Source organism: Scomber japonicus, chromosome 10, assembly GCF_027409825.1.
Source record: "Scomber japonicus isolate fScoJap1 chromosome 10, fScoJap1.pri, whole genome shotgun sequence".
NCBI classification, from domain to species: Eukaryota; Metazoa; Chordata; class Actinopteri; order Scombriformes; family Scombridae; genus Scomber; species Scomber japonicus.
In genome coordinates this window covers 23,016,506-23,038,156 of record NC_070587.1, presented here as the reverse complement: position 1 = coordinate 23,038,156, position 21,651 = coordinate 23,016,506, and the positions used below count along the sequence as shown (strand labels likewise).

The 21,651-nt window shown below is 39.3% G+C and overlaps 1 protein-coding gene across 2 annotated transcripts; it reads left to right on the top strand.

The window, feature by feature from the left end:
* Window positions 1-4,648: 4,648 nt before the first annotated feature.
* On the top strand, window positions 4,649-10,580 carry LOC128365930 (polyadenylate-binding protein 1A). 2 transcript variants are annotated; one of them, XM_053326556.1, is made up of 15 exons: window positions 4,649-5,467; window positions 5,977-6,170; window positions 6,358-6,473; window positions 7,207-7,337; window positions 7,440-7,534; window positions 7,648-7,785; window positions 8,021-8,116; window positions 8,220-8,492; window positions 8,665-8,755; window positions 8,897-9,019; window positions 9,142-9,284; window positions 9,478-9,562; window positions 9,681-9,811; window positions 10,015-10,105; window positions 10,216-10,580. In XM_053326556.1, exons 1-14 carry the CDS (start codon window positions 5,275-5,277, stop codon window positions 10,102-10,104), a joined length of 1,899 nt encoding a protein of 632 aa, XP_053182531.1. In that variant the 5' UTR covers window positions 4,649-5,274; the 3' UTR covers window position 10,105; window positions 10,216-10,580. The 2 variants fall into 2 exon arrangements, with proteins under 2 accessions (XP_053182531.1, XP_053182530.1); XM_053326555.1 differs by having other exon boundaries at window positions 4,650-5,467; window positions 7,207-7,346.
* Window positions 10,581-21,651: the final 11,071 nt, after the last annotated feature.

Here is a 21,651-nt window from a genome sequence, read left to right as displayed (position 1 = left end):
ATTTCCTTCTACACACCCTCCTGGGTGTGTCTGCCCCACTGTGGGAGGAGGGCACTGAGGCCACCGCAGAGGAATGTAGAGTTACAGTGCCACCTCTTAAACTGTGCTGAGAAGTGAATCGCACCCTCAGCAGAACACTGTTCAAACAAACTTTACCCTCAAGTGCAATCAAGGTAATCAACTATCTTATAGGTGATATTCTTTCAATGACAAATCCACTGAGAAAGCACTGGAGGTTTCGGTTTCCATATGACAGTTGTGTAAATTGAATGCTGGCCTGGACCGTGATCGGTTTCCAAGTTGTTTATGTCAGAAATTCTCACTCATATGTACACGTGATGAACTCAGCTTGAAGGTGAGCAAAGTTTTCCCTTTCAGCCGATGAATGTGAAAACAGCCTTCTGGTGTCCTTCTGCACATTCATCATTCTGCACAGTGAAACTCAAACATCCATGTGATGTAACAATAAGCAAAACACATTTGTTTGAGTGGTGGGGGAATTCACACATGAAATTCATTGAGTGATTTTATTTGTCTTGATTGGAATAGCCAGTGGTGGAAGAAGTACTAAGATCTCCTATTTTTCTCCTTATTTAAGTACCAATACAGTAAAGAAAAAAAAGAAAAGGTACTCCATTACAAGTAAAGGTCCTGCATGAAAAATCCTATTCACAATACATAAGTATTACAGTAAAAGTACTGCAGTATTATGAATGATGTAGTTAAAGTATTACAGTAAAAGTACATAAATATTATGAGCTTGATGTAGTATGCAGTATTACAGTAAAAGTACATAAATATTATGAGCTTGATGTAGTATGCAGTATTGCAGTAAAAGTACTGCAGTATTATGAGTGATGTAGTATGCAGTATTGCAGTAAAAGTACTGCAATATTATGAGTGATGTAGTATGCAGTATTACAGTAAAAGTACTGCAATATTATGAGTGACGTAGTATGCGGTATTACAGTAAAAGTACATAAATATTATGAGCTTGATGTAGTATGCAGTATTGCAGTAAAAGTACTGCAGTATTATGAGTGATGTAGTATGCAGTATTGCAGTAAAAGTACTGCAGTATTATGAGTGATGTAGTATGCAGTATTACAATAAAAGTACTGCAGTATTATGAGTGACGTAGTATGCGGTATTACAGTAAAAGTACTGCAGCATTATGAGTGACGTAGTATGCAGTATTACAGTAAAAGTACTGCAGCATTATGAGTGACGTAGTATGCAGTATTACAGTAATAGTACTGCAGTATTATGAGTGATGTAGTATGCGGTATTGCAGTAAAAATACTGCAGTATTATGAGTGATGTAGTATGCAGTATTGCAGTAAAAACACTGCAGTATTATGAGGGATATAGTATGCAGTATTACAGTAAAAGTACTGCAGTATTATGATTGATGTAGTATGCAGTATTGCAGTAAAAGTACATAAATATTATGAGCTTGATGTAGTATGCAGTATTGCAGTAAAAGTACTGCAGTATTATGAGTGATGTAGTATGCAGTATTGCAGTAAAAGTACTGCAATATTATGAGTGATGTAGTATGCAGTATTACAGTAAAAGTACTGCAGTATTATGAGTGACGTAGTATGCGGTATTACAGTAAAAGTACATAAATATTATGAGCTTGATGTAGTATGCAGTATTGCAGTAAAAGTACTGCAGTATTATGAGTGATGTAGTATGCAGTATTGCAGTAAAAGTACTGCAGTATTATGAGTGATGTAGTATGCAGTATTACAATAAAAGTACTGCAGTATTATGAGTGACGTAGTATGCGGTATTACAGTAAAAGTACTGCAGCATTATGAGTGACGTAGTATGCGGTATTACAGTAAAAGTACTGCAGCATTATGAGTGATGTAGTATGCAGTATTACAGTAATAGTACTGCAGTATTATGAGTGATGTAGTATGCGGTATTGCAGTAAAAATACTGCAGTATTATGAATGATGAAGTATGCAGTATTGCAGTAAAAACACTGCAGTATTATGAGGGATATAGTATGCAGTATTATAGTAAAAGTACTGCAGTATTATGATTGATGTAGTATGCAGTATTGCAGTAAAAGTACTGCAGTATTATGAGTGATGTAGTATGCGGTATTACAGTAAAAGTACTGCAGTATTATGAGTGATGTAGTATGCAGTATTACAGTAAAAGTAGTGATATATTATTATATATGACATCATTAGATTATTAATAGTGAAGCATCAGTGTTAGAGCAGCATGTTACTGTTGTAGCTTCTGGAGGTGGAGCTAGTTTACACTACTTTATATAAAGTTAGCTAGTTTATACTACTTTATGTACAGTTAGCTAGTTTATAGTACTTTATGTACAGTTAGCTAGTTTATACTACTTTATATACAGTTAGCTAGTTTACACTACTTTATATACAGTTAGCTAGTTTACACTACTTTATATACAGTTAGCTAGTTTATAGTACTTTATATACAGTTAGCTAGTTTATAGTACTTTATATACAGTTAGCTAGTCTACACTACTTTATATACAGTTAGCTAGTTTATACTACTTTATATACAGTTAGCTAGTTTATACTACTTTATATACAGTTAGCTAGTTTACACTACTTTATATACAGTTAGCTAGTTTATAGTACTTTATATACAGTTAGCTAGTTTATAGTACTTTATATACAGTTAGCTAGTTTATATTACTTTATATACAGTTAGCTAGTTTATACTACTTTATATACAGTTAGCTAGTTTATAGTACTTTATATACAGTTAGCTAGTTTATACTACTTTATATACAGTTAGCTAGTTTACTCTTCTACTTTATATACAGTTAGCTAGTTTACTCTTCTACTTTATATACAGTTAGCTAGTTTATACTACTTTATATACAGTTAGCTAGTTTACTCTACTTTATATACAGTTAGCTAGTTTATACTACTTTATATACAGTTAGCTAGTTTACACTACTTTATATACAGTTAGCTAGTTTATACTACTTTATATACAGTTAGCTAGTTTATAGTACTTTATATACAGTTAGCTAGTTTATACTACTTTATATACAGTTAGCTAGTTTATATTACTTTATATACAGTTAGCTAGTTTATACTACTTTATATACAGTTAGCTAGTTTATAGTACTTTATATACAGTTAGCTAGTTTATACTACTTTATATACAGTTAGCTAGTTTATACTACTTTATATACAGTTAGCTAGTTTATATTACTTTATATACTACTTTATATACAGTTAGCTAGTTTATAGTACTTTATATACAGTTAGCTAGTTTATACTACTTTATATACAGTTAGCTAGTTTATACTACTTTATATACAGTTAGCTAGTTTACTCTACTTTATATACAGTTAGCTAGTTTATACTACTTTATATACAGTTAGCTAGTTTACACTACTTTATATACAGTTAGCTAGTTTATACTACTTTATATACAGTTAGCTAGTTTATACTACTTTATATACAGTTAGCTAGTTTATACTACTTTATGTACAGTTAGCTAGTTTACTCTACTTTATATACAGTTAGCTAGTTTACACTACTTTATATACAGTTAGCTAGTTTAGTCCAGTGGTTCCCAACCTAGGGGTGGGGCCCCTCCAAAGGGTCAGCAGATAAATGTGAGGTGTGGTGAGATAATTAATGGGAGAGGAAAGAAGAAAAAACAACATTTGATACATAAATGTTCAGATTATGGACTTTTTCTCTAATCTTTCAATTTTGCTGAAATATTGGATCATTTGAACATTTATTGAAATGAAAACATGTGAGAAGTTTAGAGGGAAAAATCACCATTTGGTGGAGCTGTTAACAACTCATAGACATCTGAAATGTGAGCCGACTACACACTGCTTTCTGGTTTCATCTTTAACAATGTGTTGTATTTTAAAAGCTTGTTATATTACCCATATAACACTACCAGAATATAAACTATTCATTGTTTAATTGTTATAATTCTATTCAGTTGTTAGCAAATTGGCAAGATACAATTCAAATTTGGATATAGTCAGAATTGCACTTAGTACAATACTTGAATAGAGTCAAGTACTTGACAATAGAGTTCCCTCCATATTTATGCAGGCAAATTCTCCTTACCAAAGTAGCCCTAAATAAAATATGTGCAGGTGACAATACCTTTTAAATTAAATATTATTTGATATTCATATATTTTGGATGATGGAGAATGAGTAGATGTCATTTTAATAGTTTTAATATATACATACAAGTCTCGATAGGATCTTTATGTAACATTTTATAAACTGCGAGTATATTGTTTTCTAAAAGCCGAAAGGTATCTAATAAGCCTGCTGTTACATAGATATAGGCTATTTCTATTTCCATGACTGCATGTAAATTGCATAGTGTGAACTGTAGCAAATGAATTCAGATTGGATTAATACTGGTCAGAAATGCTGCTGCAGTAGAAGTAGTCGCTGTCACGTGTTTCTGATTGGAGAACAGTTTGTAAATCAAGTGGAAATCATTGAAAAATTTCTTTCTCTGCCGATGAAACACAAATGCAATCAAGTAGAGAGAAATCATCTGCAGTGAGCGCAGTGCAATTTAAAAGGCACAAGTATCGCGAGAAGCGTGACGTCAACCCGCGGTGACTGGCATCGTGAAACAACCTCCACCGACCTTCCTTTCATTCCCGTAATCCGTCTGCGTAGGGTGTGCTCCGGAGCTAGTCTCGGCACACATTTTATTATTATGAAACAAACCAAAAGCTAGAGAGCACACGCAGACATATTTTTATAAGAAAAAAAAAACCAAAAAAAAAATCGGTGAAGCAGGATTTGATTTGCCAACTCAAAAAAAAGCAACGCGAAGAAGAAGAAAACGGAACGAGAAGAAGGCGAGCAGGCTAGCGGCGTTAGCGTCATTGTTGAAAGCGTGGGTGACTAACGTTAGACACTTAACCACTTATTTCTTCCTTTTTATGGGCTTTGGCATTCCAGTTTTCAGTGCGAGTGAAGTCATTCGCTTCGTAAACTAACGGGAATTTTCTTACTAACTTGACTGTGAACGAGTACTGATTGGAAAATAGTGAATTCCGCGAGCCGCATAGGTTAGGCCACGCTCCGACATTTTGCTAACGAGCTAACTAGCCCACGTTGCTAACTGTGAAGGTAACGAGCAGACCGCGAAAAAGAACCACTTCTCTTAGAAGACTGGTGTTAACCGGGAATTGTCACGTTAATATCGAGCTTTTCTAACCCATTCGGTTGACCGCATTGTCACGTTGCCTGAGCAAAACGCCGACATGAATCCGAGCGCGCCCAGTTACCCGATGGCCTCCCTGTATGTGGGGGACCTGCATCCAGACGTTACCGAGGCCATGCTTTACGAGAAGTTCAGTCCGGCTGGGCCCATCCTCTCCATCAGAGTGTGCAGGGACATGATCACCCGCCGGTCCCTCGGATACGCCTATGTCAACTTCCAGCAGCCGGCTGATGGTAGGTTTTACTAGCAACATGTGGTGCCAATTGACTCCATTTTGAAGTTAGTATATCTGTTTAGATAAGCTCTGCTGCTGTTTAGGGTCATTAAATTGATCTGCTACACATATTTTAAAGTACCTTTCTATGTCAATCCCAGGGACACTGCACATATATATTAGTGTGAGGGTATATTCTGTATGTAAAACTTCATTCACATGTATTTAATCTTAGGAACATCTGCATATTGCACATTTAGTGACACAAAGGTCCAGTTATCTATGGTGTTTGATCACTGTCACCCTTCCACTGCTGCATTTGTCCACTGTACTGCTGTCAATTCCTCCCAATGGGATCAATAAAGATATGTCTTATCTCATGACTGAATTTAATGATGTCAGATTGCTGAGTGCACATGCCAAGTCACCTGTTTATGATAGTATTGACCTGCCATTAAGCAAGAGCTTGCAGTGGTCTCCATAGTCAGTTATATTAAAACTCTTGTTTTTGGGGGTCCTGTTTTTCAGCCGAACGAGCCCTGGACACCATGAACTTTGATGTGATCAAAGGCAGGCCCCTCCGCATCATGTGGTCCCAGCGTGACCCTTCCTTGAGGAAGAGCGGAGTGGGTAACATCTTCATCAAGAACCTGGACAAGTCCATTGATAACAAAGCCCTCTACGACACATTCTCTGCATTCGGAAACATCCTCTCCTGCAAGGTAGGCGGGGCGGCATTCATCTGGTTTGCCTCATGTGTTTTTTGTAGCTTTACATACAGACCACTACTTTGCATGACTCAACACTGCACCATTTTGAAGCTGACTGTGTGTAATGTGTTTTTTTTGTTTGAAATGCATGGTGTTTGGGATTGTTGCTGACGTGCTCAAATTTCCCCCCCTTTCCAAGGTGGTTTGTGATGAAAATGGCTCAAAGGGTTACGGCTTTGTGCACTTTGAGACCCACGAGGCTGCTGAGCGTGCCATTGAGAAAATGAATGGCATGTTGCTCAATGACAGAAAAGTGTAAGTGGTATTATGATTACCCATTATGGTAAATAAAATGTGTGAGGGCGAGTTTGATTAACAACATAACTTGACAGCTAATCAAAGGTTTGTGTTTAACTGCATCTTGTTGACCAATTCATGACCAATGCAACTAAGTCTGAAAACTGGGGCAGATTAAAACTGTGTGTGGTGTTTCAGCCAGTTTCAGTGTCAGATTAATTACATTCTGATGAGCTGTTAAAATGAAAGTGTTTCCTGGTACTGTCACAGGTTCAAACTACAAATGTCTTAAACTAAAACTGATTGCGATCACATTTTTCCTGAAGTCCACTCAACATTCCTCCACATGTTTTTTAAATCGCAAATCTCCATTCTAAAGGATCTGATCACTTAGCGGATAAAACTAAAGCGAGCCCCTTCATTAATGCAGTTTTGGCGGGAAATCGCTCAATTAGCTGGCACCTGTCTGACTGGTTTTAAATCTTTTGTAGGTGTGAAAGAAGGCAGCAGCCGCATGTCCCACACTGAAACAAGTGTTTAATGACACTTTCTTCATGTGTATGTTTTCAATATGATCTGGAGGAAAGTAAACAAATGATTTCACAGAAAAGCTGAAAAATGTTAGGAAGAACAGAGGTTTTCTCATTATTATCCAAGTAAAAGTAGTTGAAGTTAAATGGTAATTGGGGTTAAGAGAGCGTTTCATCCTTGTGTATGGCTTGTTCTAATATTCCGATCATTTGATTAACAGGTTCGTCGGACGCTTCAAATCACGCAAAGAGAGGGAGGCTGAGCTCGGGGCTCGCGCCAGAGAGTTTACAAATGTTTACATCAAGAACTTTGGAGAGGACATGGACGATGAGAAACTAAAGGAATTGTTTGGTAAATACGGTAAGACATATATTAGATTTTAGCCAAGTTTTATAACCCAATGTTTTACCAGTCTGAGTTGTGCGGTTAAATATGTCAACTGTGTTTTTGTAGGGCCTGCACTCAGTATTCGCGTTATGACCGATGATGGTGGCAAATCCAAGGGCTTTGGCTTTGTCAGCTTTGAGAGACATGAAGACGCACAGAAGGTTAGTCTTCTTTACTGCACCATTCTGTTTCTCTCTTAGATGAAGCATCAGTTGTTTGTCTGTGTACCTCTGCTGATGGGGATGGATTTTTAAGCTTGTCTACTTCATTGCAGGCTGTAGACGACATGAACGGCAAAGAGCTGAATGGCAGGCAGGTGTACGTGGGCCGCGCACAGAAGAAAGGAGAGCGCCAGAACGAGCTCAAGCGCAAATTTGAACAGATGAAACAGGACCGCATGACCAGATACCAGGTTTGTCAGAAAGCTCCTAGTGGTTGTGTATTTATAATTGGGAATTGCCGTGGAATCAAAATGAAAGTGTGTCAGATGCTTGCAGATATTGCTGCTATTCAAACCTTCCTGTTCAACTGCTCTGTGCGTACATTCTGTCAGGAAGTGACCAAAGTTATGGCTGCCTTCTCTGCCTTGACTTGATCTTGATATGTTGGAGGGGAAACCATCTCATTGTTGTTTGTTCATGTATCAGGGTGTTAACCTGTATGTGAAAAACCTGGATGATGGCCTTGATGATGAGCGCCTGCGCAAAGAATTCTCTCCATTTGGAACCATCACAAGTGCAAAGGTAAAGAAAGAAAAGACTACATGATCAGTGATGTAATTTTCTGTAGATAAACAAGGTGATAATTTATCAGGATGGACATTAATCAGCTTCTTGTCTCTCACAGGTTATGATGGAGGGTGGCCGCAGCAAAGGTTTTGGCTTTGTGTGCTTCTCTTCTCCAGAGGAGGCCACCAAGGCTGTGACAGAGATGAACGGCCGTATTGTTGCCACAAAGCCACTGTACGTGGCCCTGGCCCAGCGCAAGGAGGAGCGCCAGGCCCATCTGACCAACCAGTACATGCAGAGGATGGCAACTGTCCGTGCTGTGCCCAACCCAGTCCTCAACCCATACCAGCCTGCTCCACCCTCAGGCTACTTCATGGCGGCTATACCTCAGGTGAGTCCCCCATCCCTCTCTATACAATCTGCTGAGTTTGCTTCACATACACCAAACTCTGCAAATTTGCCACCTCACCAGTTTTTTTTAAATTAAATCGTAATGACTGGTGTAAACTGTGAGGAGATGGGTAACAACCATGTGCTGATCAATTTGATTTTGTCTTTTTCAGGCACAGAACCGTGCTGCGTACTACTCTGCCAACCAGCTGGCCCAGCTCCGCCCCAGCCCACGTTGGGCCACCCAGGGAGTGCGTCCCCAGCGTAAGTAGACACTTTGTCTTTCATTCTACACATTGGAATGCATGTAAATGAATCCAAGGTCTTCCACAACTTTGCACCCAATTTTAAATGGCATAAAGAGAGTCAGTGTTTTGGTTGTAACATTGTTTGCTCTTCCTCCAGACTTCCAGAACATGCCCAACGCTATGCGCCCCTCAGCTCCCAGGCCCCAGGCCTTCAACGCCATCCGTCCCACCACGACCGCCAACACCCAGGTCCCACGCATGATGGCATCCCAGCGCATGCGTAAGTGTTACAGCTGCTATAACTTAACTTTTAAATTTGCTTTATTTTGTTTCACTGTCATTGGCTTCCTGTCATACGATGTCATGTTGATTATATGATTTTTCTTTCTGTCCACTCGATAGCCACCCAGCCCCTCAGCCAGCGCCCCACCGGTGCTTCAGCCACCGCAGCCCCAGTGCGTGCCATGCCCCAGTACAAATACGCTGCTGGTGTGCGCAACCCCCAGCAGCACATGGCCTCCCAGCCACAGGTCCCCATGCAGCAGGTAAGAATGCCACCATCCCATGATTTCAGTAGAACATGATAGAATGTTCTAATTCACCCTTTAGATAAGGTGTATACAGTGTTGATAATATGGCAGGAGCCCAAGACTGTAGCTAGATGAGATGTGTAGAGGGAAAAGTTTGTAACTGTTTGCTAGAAGTTGACTCTAATCCTTTTTCCTCCCTCTTCCTCAGCCTGCTGTCCATGTCCAAGGACAGGAGCCCCTGACTGCCTCCATGCTGGCTGCTGCTCCTCCTCAGGAACAGAAGCAGATGCTGGGTTCGTATATCCTCTGCTTGGATCTAAAATGAACTGTTTCGTGTACCCGATTCGATTCCTTGTCGTTATCCCATTTCCAACTTTGAACCATGGTTGTAAATTACTTTTCTCCCCATAGGTGAGCGTCTGTTCCCCCTGATCCAGAACATGCACCCCAGCCTGGCCGGCAAGATCACCGGTATGCTGCTGGAGATTGATAACTCAGAGCTGCTCCACATGCTTGAGTCACCTGAGTCTCTGCGCTCAAAGGTCAGTCAACAGCTAATCTCTAAATACATCACTGGAAGCCTGTTTGCTGAGGTCATTTCCTTCTGTCATTGCTCATCTTTTAAATCTTCATTCCTGATTGTGTTTGTCTTTACAACTCAGTATAATCTGTTGAGTTTGTCATGCAGTTTATTGAGTTTAATAGTCCATACGCAGTGGTTCACTCAGTGTTTTTGTTGTTTTAGGTGGATGAGGCTGTTGCTGTGCTTCAGGCCCACCAGGCCAAGGAGGCTGCTCAGAAGTCCACCACTCCCGCTGGTGTCCCCAGCGTCTAAGGTGTGTACACAGGAAGGGATTTTATAAAGTCTGAGATTACAAATTCTAGATAACAGATTTATAGACGCCACAGGTAAATGACTGACACCTTTTCTTCTTTTCCCCCCCAGATAGAGCGTTTTGAAACCTGCTTCACCGATGGAAAAAGAGAAAAAAAAACTTAAACATTGAAAAACCTAAAACACTGAAAACATCGCAAAATGATAAATTATTTCTTAAAAAAAGAATAAAACATTGACTCTGCCAGGTCTAGGGATGGTTTGACTAGACCTTGATCATAAACAAAAATTTGTTGAAAAAAAAAAGAAAAATATGGAAAAACATTGAGATGACAAAATTTGAATGCATTCCTGTTTTATGTCATTTTACTGTGTCAGTGCTCAGAATATCAGCCCTGTTACAGGAATGGAGGTAGCTGAGCATTTGAAAGGTGATTTGTATCTTAAACTACTGGTTAATAAAAATTCTCATTCAATATATATGCCTCTATTTTTGACTCAACATAATAATAATACACAAAACACTGACTGATTTTATATTTGCTGACTGATTCTTTGTCAAACATATTACATTTAACTGCTGATTGGACCATGTATTTCATATGGTTAATTTAGTAAAGTGCAGTACAGCTGTCATCCAGTAGGTGTCACTGCAGCTTATCTATTCAGGTCAAGCATTGGAACTGAGGCACATGTACTTGATTATTTATGTCCATCTGTACTTTCTTTGAACAGTTGTACTAGTGCAGCCTGTATGATTTACAGCTCCACACTTGTTTTCTTGCAATACACATCCTAGGTTTTACTATACAATCAATATACAGCAAGAATTGTATATTATATCATTGAATGTACACTGTAGCCTGAATCTCTGTGCTTAAACAGCTGCTTTGTGTGCAGCTCTGATCTACATACATGATACTCTTCAGAAGAAGTAGGACAGCTTTGCATAAATAAATATGTGAGTGAGTGGCATCAGCTCAGAGCCATTAAAATCATACTTTTACTATTTGGAGAGCTAATTTGTGTTACAATATTGACATAGACTATCATTTTTCTACTTTATATCACTATCATTTTGATTATACAAGCCTCTCACTTCAGTTAGTCTCTAAAAATAGTTTCAAACCAGAACCAAATTTTGTAAATTTCATAAAACGTAATAAAGAAAATGAGTGTTTTCAACCTGTATAGACTGATATTGAAGCCAGTCCCTCTTATAATTAAAGCCACTGCACCACTGAGCTAACATGCACTCTCTGCTCTCTGTTTAAACTTATGGCTGTCATCTGTTTATTGTAACTTCTCACTCCACTCCTACAAATTTTTCCTACATGTGTCAATTCTATTTCCTTTCCTGCACTTGAAATAGAGCTCTGTCATAAACGTTCGTAACGGTGAGAGAGAGAGAGACACTTTTTCCCAGCCAGCGTTGAGCACAGAGGGGATCTTGTAGAATGAACCTGGAATCGACAAAGCGTGAGTGTGTCAAAGAGGATGAGGGAGCGGGGGCCTTTTTGTAGGAATAACTGCTGTTTCTCCTCATATATTGTATCGGTGGGAAACGGAACATGCCGTCGACCCAGACTGTCACTATCCTGGTGTTTTTGGATACAGAGAAGACCTGTAATGTTTTTGGATGATATCCTATGAAAAGTTATTACCAGAACTCATTCAGCATCCTGTCCTGTAACTTGAGAATGCTGGATTTAAAAGTAAATTCATCTACTTTATGTCACTTATAAAGGGGGCTTTCCACATTTTTATTTCTTTTCTAGACGGTGGAGAGACGAGAGAGAAAAAACTCTGGTTGGATTTGGCCTTTGTCTTAAGTGTACTTTCTCCAACTGAGCTTTTGATCAGTAAAAATTCTTCTTAAGTCGGAATGTGCGGTATTATCACATCTTTGCTTATTTTCCTGACTTCATTGTATCATTGGGCCCAGAAAAAACACCAATTTAATATATCACCAGCATGTCCAGGCTCCTCTTAATGTCTCCCCTGACGCTCCAGCACAAACACTCCCAGGCTCAAGATCAGGTCTTGTTAAAGCTGGACCAGACTGAGACCATATTTCACGGCCGACCCAAAACAACTTTCCACAGGGATTTTACAAGGATTATCCAGCTTTGACTCGTATGATGTTTGTTCATGTCTGTTTATGGTTCGGAGAGGAGAGGAGAGGAGAGGAGAGAGGGGGGGCAGTTGAGTAAATGCATTTCAAATCCACACAGTTTGATAGTTTTATACAAAGGACATGCTTTTAAACATGTGTGGAGCCTGTGCAGTGCAGGATTTAGAGTGTGTACATACAGCACATACTAAATGCATGAGTGTGTATGTTGTGTGCTCTTATTAGTGAAAAAAAACAAACAACCAACGACTCTCAGTTTACCCTAGATTCCTGCTATCACATGATTTCCACGGTCTGGTTCAGGCTTTTACTTGTTTTGCTTGGCTTTCCTTTCTAATTAGGCATCGAGATCAAGAACCCTTGCTTCCAGTAAACACAGCGTTACTGATATGTCAGTAGAGATGTGTCATCACACTCATTCGTCACTTCCTCTCGCATCTCTTTAAATAATGATAAACGCACACAGAGAGAGCTATCATGTAATCCTCTCGAGCTTGGATTAGGTTTGTCTGGAGCTGCCCTGTCTGCCACTTCCATCAACCGAATCTTTGCACTATATGAATGTCTGTCCACGTTTGGTTCATAACCAAATTAATATATTCATGTGATTTAGAGGATGTCATTTCTGAAACATGACTGAGCTTAGTGCTTGACTTTGATATATACATAGCTCTTTAGTTTATACCATATTTGCTGTCATCCATCATTTTTTTCTTCTTTTCATTCAGATTCGCCTCACTTTGATGTTTCGGCTTCATTAATACAATTTATTAATGCCATTCATATGAGGGGCTGTTTATTTTAGCAGGATAGATGACTTGATGGTTTTATGGCTGTTTATACAGTTGGTATGGACAGAGAAGTGTTTGAAGTTCCCAAGCATGAAGATGATTTCAGGCCTCGTATGCCCTTGATCTTTACTCAGATTTGTTTATTTTAATAAATGTCATAGCATTTTTTTTGCCAAGTAACATAATGTACACAAACAGAAATGTGGCGGCAATCACAGGACACATCATCATGTCGGATATGTTCTACTTTATGTGTTAAAGCACACAAAGCTCCCATGAACTATCTGACTTCGAAGCAGCTGGTTTGTGTTTGGGAATAATAAAGCAGCGGAAAAGAATAGGGTTTAATTTAATAATTTAATATTAAAATTAAATGGATTATGTAGTAGGCCCTAGTGGTATTGTTGATAGCACTGATGTTATTATTAATAAGTTTAATATCATCATTATTATTTCATCTGAATTACAGATTACATGCCAGCTCATATTTAAAAATGTGACATATGTGTGATGTTCAACATAGACCAGGGGTGTCAGAACCTGCCCGCCAAGGGATCCAATCCGGCCCACTGGATAACTTTACGAAGTGTGAAAATAACAGAAAAGTAATTCCAATTTTCTGCTGCTTCAGAGGTTTTTCCATCCTGACCATGAATACATATTGTGTCCATATTTAAATCACTAAGATATTGAACATTGTGCAAAATGTTGTCAATCAGCAGCTTCTGTGCAAAATAATCTGGAAAAAAACAAAACTGAGACATAATATTGTTAAAATTGCACCCATTTTTCTTAAGTAAATTGATTATTATTTATTTATTATTATAATAAAGTTATAACATATATATTATATATTATTAGTAGGTTATCTGCAAAGGTTTTACTGGTCTGGCCCACTTGAGATCAAACTGGGCTATATGAGGCCCTTGACACTCCTGACCTAGACTATGTTTTAAACAGCTTTATACAAACAAATAGAGTTTATAGCACTTTGTATATACAACTTCTACTTTATAAAAGGTTGTAATAAAAACAAAGATAAGATAATAAAAAAAAGTTGAATGTCTAGTTACAGTGGTTATATGTTTTAATAGCTGTTTTGTTTGTATATTCAAATACTGAACAAATGTTTGATATGGCTCTGAAAAGTTTGTCTTTTGATTTAGATATGAATACAAAATGTGGTTAAAAAAATAGTCATCAAACTGACCTGTCCACACACACACACACACACACACACACAGAGAGAGAGAGAGAGAGAGAGAGAGTAATAAACAGTGACATATATAAAGTGATATGACCAGAATACGGTTAAAACCGTTTAGGCCCAATTGAACTTTAGTCCAAATCTCGCGATACGATTTGAATTTCTGAGCTAGAACGAGAGCAGCGAACAACAGAGCGAGATCTGTGCTGGCTGTTGTCGCTCGAAACGGAACGGAAAGGTGGGACCGAAGAGCAGAGGGAAACAGGAGTACTTCACGGCTATGCACCGGGACTACTGATTAATTCACTTCACACTGCGTTTTGGAAAGAAGAACATTCCCTTTCTTCTTTGTCACTGTCTCCTGAACAAGTGTCACTAGCAACAGACGGTACGTTCTCATCGTTTGTAGCTAACCTTTGCTAGCCAGCTGCTAACGCTTGCTGTGTTTGGCAGTGTTAGCTGGCTGCCACTCTGGTTACCGACAGCATTTCCACTGGCTCATAGCTATATTTTTTGCGAACGTCATGTGTCTTGTTTTCAGTCTGTACAATTGTAATAGATAGTGATAATTTGTATGGTAACGTAAGCTGACATTAACACAATGGACTATGTGGACAGGCGAACTATCAGTGTGCCGTTATTGAGAAGTGGGAGACAAGGAGCAGCACAACTGTTGGCATCATCATTACTTTATAAATCATACCAGCTGCTTTTAAATATGAATCAATGATCAGGACTTCACTTTGTTGCCAGTGAAAGAGTTGTCCTCAATCCGACGTCAAGCAACGCGCCAGTGTGTTTAACTGATTTACTAATGATTACCATGAGAAGAGAAAACTGCAGCAATGGGAGGAAAAAGTTGTGATTTCAGAGTGCTTTGTAACGCTGTGTCTGTAATCGAACATGTAAAACAGGAGAAGGATTCAGTCGTGAAGTTGAGAAAAAGTATTGGGGAGCTTTGTTCACGCTTTTTATTTTGAGGGGGAGGAAGTGGAGAAATTGGCTAGATTTTTCTTTGTAGATAGGTGTTTTGCCAGGTGAGATCAAGATCACTTTTTCACGACCTTTGATGCTTCTTGTAATACCGGAAAATCCAAGATAAGGGAGGAGATACAAATCTCATAAAATGCTAATAAGCAAGCTCTGAGGTTATAAAGTGGATGGGTAAGCAGAACCGCAACTGCAGTGATCCTTGTGTCAACCTGATCAGCATCTGGATATACATTTGTATTAGGGTCCGACCGATACTGGATTTTAGGGGGCGATGCCGATATTAGAGAGCAAGAAAAAATCCGATATCGATATATTGGCGATATTGTTCTATGTACAGAATATATACTTAAACACACGTTATTTTGTAATGATCCCTCAGATGTGGTTATCAAACACTTCTTAATGATGACAATGATATTTAACAGTCTAGCAATAAACTTTGTTGTATTAAATGACATCATTGCATTGAAACAGTAAACACATCTGGGAATTTAATCATTATAAATAGCTATGAATAATAAAATCACACAAAACAAAAAAACATACATGTATTAAACTTGAATTAAAATAAAGTATCAAATATACACAAAATGCTTCTTTATATAACTTTAAAAAAATAAAAATAAAATATCGGCATATTTTGGACCACATATTCACTAATACTGACAATATATGATAGGCCAATATCAACCCGTAATATTGGCTGTATAATATCGGTCAGGCTCTAATTTATACATAGGACTTGTATGTTAGGGACTTTTCTATAAAAATGAAGCTTTAGTGCTTTCTTCATTTATCAGCCCCTGTCTGTATCTGGAATACAAGGTTAGAGCAGCTGATAGTCAATATGCAGGTGAGCTGTTCATAAAATGTCTGGCTCAGCTACCTTTGCTACGTTGAGGTCTAGCCAAGTCTTTCAGTGTCTGAGATCCTCCCTTTCTGCTGGATCTGAATCAGCTGTACCAAGTTAGTCAATGAGTGATGGAGAGCTGTGCCCAGTTGTACACGGTAGTAAATATAAGACTGTACAGTGGAGTAGAAAATGTGTTTTGCCCCCCCCCCACATCTGTCCTCCAGTGTAGTTTTTTGTGCTTGGCTTATCATCCTCAGCTGAAGAAAGATTGAACACTTGGTTCAAATGTTTTGGCACACACAGCAGCTGCCCTGTCATTGCCTTGCGCTGGTGGTGGAAAGGCAGTATATCAAAAAATGAGGAAGGATTATACAGCCACAAGGCTCTCATCCTCTGGGTTCTCAGTACTGTGGGAAAACACGGCTCATTCCAGCTAGTATGGGCTTTGTTGAAAAATGAGCCCAAATAACATGAAAAAGCCCCACAGTGAATTCCTCATGTAGTAATTTAGTGGAGAATGTGAATTTTATGCTATTTTTAGGATATAAGACCTCATGGACACACTTGTATGTACATTCCTAAAGTTGGGCTTAATCAAAATGATTTTTCCATTTATAAAAAAAAAGAATAATAGGCACAGCTAATTAAAGCAGCTTTAAGTAGTAAAAAAAACAAAATTCAGTAAGCAGTTGTTGGTCTTGTAAAACTGTGATGTAAATTGTTGATTGTGAAAGTTGTGACTGCCAGATGTAATGCTTTCCATTCTTGACAGTTTTATTGCCTAGTGTTGCCCCCAGATTAACAGTGCGTCTGTGGCGTGTCTGCTCTGTTCAAAACTCATTTCATATTTCTGGATAAAGTGGTGACCCGAAGTCTGAGACCCCGTTTTGTCTTAGCTCAGTGACTGTTCAAAGCGTTCGCTTGGCCTCTGGTAATGCTGCTTACGGCTTTCTTCAGAGTCACTCATTCAAACAGCTGCTTCACACTGCTTTTCCTTTGGTCCTCAGTAATACACCCACCGAGTGTGAAGTCACTCGGATGAGGGTGACCTCGGAGGAAAGTTCATGACAGTCGGGACCTCTCTGTCTTCTGTGGTCTTCAAGTAGTTGTTACAGAGCTTTGAGGTGTGTTTGTGGTCCTAATCCTGCGGTGGTATGAGTCCTTCTCTATAGAGATGAACAGCAGAGGGTGTAGCATGTCTCTGAAGAATAGAGTGGTGATTCCTCTCCTTTGTCAGGGTGTAGTCTGTCTGGTTTAGGTGTCCAGAGTAGGCAAAACACCCCTGCTACTCGTCCTGTGAGACCACCACAACAAAGCCTTCTTTTGATGGTAGTTCTGCTGATTGAAGACTTGAGTTCTTTCTTTAACTGTCTGTATCTGTGATGAAGTTGCTTTTTTATCTCTCAGGGGAGTAAACTTGATGTACTGATCTTTTGAATGTGTGGTCACTGCCTTATCATGCTTTGGAGACAACCTATCCAATTTCTTCAAAGATTTTAGAGTTTGAAGCACTGCCTCTTTAGAAACCTTTCATCTTAGCCATGATTTGATGATGAGAAAGCCCCTTTTTGCTTAGAATAACTTTTGAAGTCCGACACTCTTATTTAGTTGTTTCCTACTATCATAATACACGTTAGTAATGGATGATCTGCTGGAAACTTGAGGCAAAGCCATGTTTATAACAGTTGAACATTGGCTAAAGGAAATGGGACCTTTTTGGACAAAGCAGCTAGGTTGGTCAATGCTATGACTCGGCTAAAATTTGACTGATGCAAAGTCTTTTTTTAAATCTTTCTCAAGCTTCAAACTTTTTTGAATATTTCCAGGTTCACATGAAAATATAAGAGATTTTCAGTGTGGTCTCACCCTTTTGGATCCCGCCGTATATTAAACACAAACCAAATACTAGGTCCTACATTTTATAGCATCTTTTAGTGGCAAAGCTCCGTCTTGTAGCACTGTGGTCTTCTTAGTTTTTCCTAAAACCTTTCCAAGACTTCCAAGAGGGATCTTCTGCTTCTGGCTTATGTAGGCAGTGTTAACTATTCACCCCATGTTTGGCATTACCCGTCTTCTTTTGGGACGCTTCCTCTGCATATTTTACATTGAGTAGTCATCTGGTTTTGGTCAGTCTAGGGTCTAAGTATAGAGGATGTTGTGTGCTGTACAAAGCATGCTTGTGATTTATGATATTGGGGTGAATAAAAATCAACTTGACTATGAATTAATGCAAAAAAAATGCTAAACCACAAATGTGTCAGGATGTTTTCAAAATGGGAAATAAATGATTGTGACGAGACCACATTTACTGTGTATTTTGAGGGCTTCCAGAGTCATCAGCGTTGGGGTGTCGGAGGCCTCCCCGGGCTCAGCGGCATGTCGTCCAGACCTGTGTGTTCTTCCAAAGAAAGGTCATTGGCCCAGCATGGTGACCTGGCCTGTGTTCTGTGTGCGTTTGTCGTAACCCGCGTGTGTGACCTCCCTCTCTTGTCCCTCTGTGGCAAACACAGCTGCAAGGCTATAGGTGGCGGAGGCCCGGCCAACACATCAGGACGCCGTCACTGATTATGATATGTGCCTGTCTCTAGTGCACCTCTCCTTTTTGTGGGATCAAGCTCTTTTTTATGCTTTGACTAAGGATTATGTGGTGGTCTGGTTGGTCAGATCAACTCTTGAGGTAGTTGGTGGTTCGTCAAATTTGTCAAATGTAAATTAAAAGGTTGTTTAAAACCACAAGCTGTATGTTAACTCCCAGCTCCTCCCATAAAGGCTGTCATCCAAACTGCAGTGCAGACGTACTCAGTAGATTAACACAGTGTGAAAGATCTCACATCTTTAGCCAGCGTGTAGTGCTGCTGACAATTTCTCTAATGATCTGTCATTTGCTTCTGATTCATTTACAATTAAATGTTTGCTATGCTATGCCTGTCAAACTGTCCATTTTAGCACAACCATAATGCTCTCTTTAGTTTTGAAACAATGGACAGTTCAATTTACCATTATGGGATGGTTGAAACTTCCCATTCCTAACTTATCTAAAGCGTCTTAAATGTAGAATTTAATGGCCACACAAACATAATACCATAATGACTCAGCATTGTGTAACGATGCTGCAGCTGCTAATGGCCGAGGCTAAAGTTGACATGTCCCAGACAAAATGTCAGCGTCCTCACTGGTACGTGATTCATGTAGAAGATGTGGAAACAAATAAAGGAGGCGCTCCTGTTGTTCTGTTTCCAGGATAGAGCTGGTTAGTCATTGTGTGCAATGCCCAGCCCTCATCGACCAAAATACAGCTGTAGTGTTGAAACGTAGACAAGAAAAAAAACTTCAGTCAACTTCGTCAGTCATCAGTGGATTATTAGTAGGGATTTCAATTTTATACCAAGACAGAAGAAAAATATGAATAGTTAAGATTGTGACAAATGATAGTGTTTATTTGACAGGCCTGGGACAATATATATCCTAGTTCGGTACTATCATGATGCCTGGGTGAATGAATTAGGGCTCGGAGATGTCCACAGTGAAACATCATGACAGACTTTTAAACCATGATGTTACAATGATACAGGCTTACTGGTTGATGACCCATCCCTAGAATGGATAGAAAAGAGGGCACTATTTTCAGTCTCTTGTCCAGTATACTGTGTGCCGAACCATTCACTGGTTGGAGAATAACAAACTGCTCCGCTGTGTTATTAACATCATGTCTCCAGCAGTGGAGAGCAGCCTCTCTGCTGCACCGTTAGCTCCGGAAAAGTCATCACTGTCCGACACACTGAGCAGGCGAAGCGTAGTTGAGCTAAGGCAGACTGAGCACTGAGTTGTTTTCTTCACCTCAGAGTTGGTTTCAGTTGTTAAATGCTGCAGTCTGCTGGTCAGCAGGTCTCATCTGTTACTGCTGGAGTTCTTAATGACGGTGTAGAATGTTCACAGCATACTTCATGTTCATCTCTCAAAGGGAATATTTAGTTATTAAATTCATAAAAAATCATTTTTGAAGTTTCTCCAGTGTGTGTTTCCTGAAGACTGTCTGAGTGCTTCAACGCCCTCGCAGTTGAGTTTCGCCTTTTTTGTTCTATCAACATCACCGCTGTGTAATTTACAACAAAGACAGCCATAATACAAAGGCAGGCAACCTTTGACCTTGACGCAGTCAATGGTTAAAAAGAAAGAAAGTAAAAGCATTGGTTTGGTCCCTCTGACTCATAATTTTTTATTTATCCAGGAAGTCCTTTGAGATTGAAATCTCTTTTCTGAGGGTGACCTGGTCAAACCCGCTCTTCAGTTATAGTTTAAGTAGAAATGAAATGCACCACATCAACACACGAGGAAGAGACTAATTCTCTGGACTTTTAACATTGACATCATTAGATTATTAATAGTGAAGCATCAGTGTTAGAGCAGCATGTAATTTATATAAAGTTAGACCATAAATCAACATAAAACAGCTGTTAGCAGCTGTCCTGACTCCCTGCAAAATACTGAAAAGTTATTTTCTTTTTCCGCTGCGGCACAACTAAACAGTTTAAGTGATGGCTTTAACTGATGAGCCTTTTTGTCGGATATTTAAACAAAATACAAAAAAAAATATTATTCTCTACTTTTCTTGTTTTTCTACTGCACTGAAATCACACAGACCCCAAAACCAAGGTCCATACAAACTGTGAACGTAGTGTACCCTAACACCCCTACTGTACATCAGCTGAAGGTTTTCTCGTACCCGTCTCTGGCTCAGATGTTCCAGTGAAGCAGATTCTCGATCGTCCCTCCGTCTCTAACGTGGGAGGGGGAGGTCTGAATCTTTCACATGCTCGATCACTGCTCTTTTTTTTCCTATCCTGTTAAACTGTAAAACAGCCGTCAGCCCTGAAAGCACACTGAAGTGCCATTCACTTACTCAGCCTCAGAGGACGTTCGTGTTAAGAAGCAATCAATGTAAATGCTACCTTGAACAACAAACACACAACAACACCTTCATTCTATTCAAAAAGCATGATCAAGTAAAAGACAGGAATGAAAACTGTGTAAGAAGTCTTGGAAACAATGAGGAGACACAATAGATAGTTAGGACAGCATTAATATAACCAGAGATGTTGAAGGGATGGCTGCCTCGGTATTCTTGGAATGGTCACAGATATTTATCATCTTTTATTGTAACGCCCATAATTACAGTAGAATTAGTTTGCTTGTGTTACCAGGGCAACTATATCACACTCCCAAATTGACCATTTTATTCCTCTCTATTTCACACCCTCTTCCTGAGCTCTCAGCTCTCTCAGCTGAGCAGAAATGCCAGGATGCTTACCTCATTTCCTCCCCTCTCAAGTGAAGTGAGGGAGGAAAGAGGGGAAGTCTGGGAGGAGGAGGGAGAGAGGTGGGGGGGCAGCTGGAGACTGTACTGGCTTTGTTGGTGTTGGAAACTTTTCCTTTTCTTCTCCCCGTCGGCCTGCCTTGCCTCTCTTTGTACATTCAACAATGGCTTCCCTGTTAACACTGCCGTTGCGGTCGTACCAGTTAAAAAAAAAAAAAGATGGAGATTTGTCTGTCGTAGGGTCGGCAAACAACA

Coding starts and splice junctions, on each gene's coding strand:
- LOC128365930 (XM_053326555.1), top strand. CDS start 5,275: ATGAATCCGAGCGCGCCCAGTTACCCGATGGCCTCCCTGTATGTGGGG. Junction 7,535..7,647: donor GACATGAAGACGCACAGAAG/GTTAGTCTTCTT, acceptor ACTTCATTGCAG/GCTGTAGACGACATGAACGG. Junction 8,117..8,219: donor GAACCATCACAAGTGCAAAG/GTAAAGAAAGAA, acceptor TGTCTCTCACAG/GTTATGATGGAGGGTGGCCG.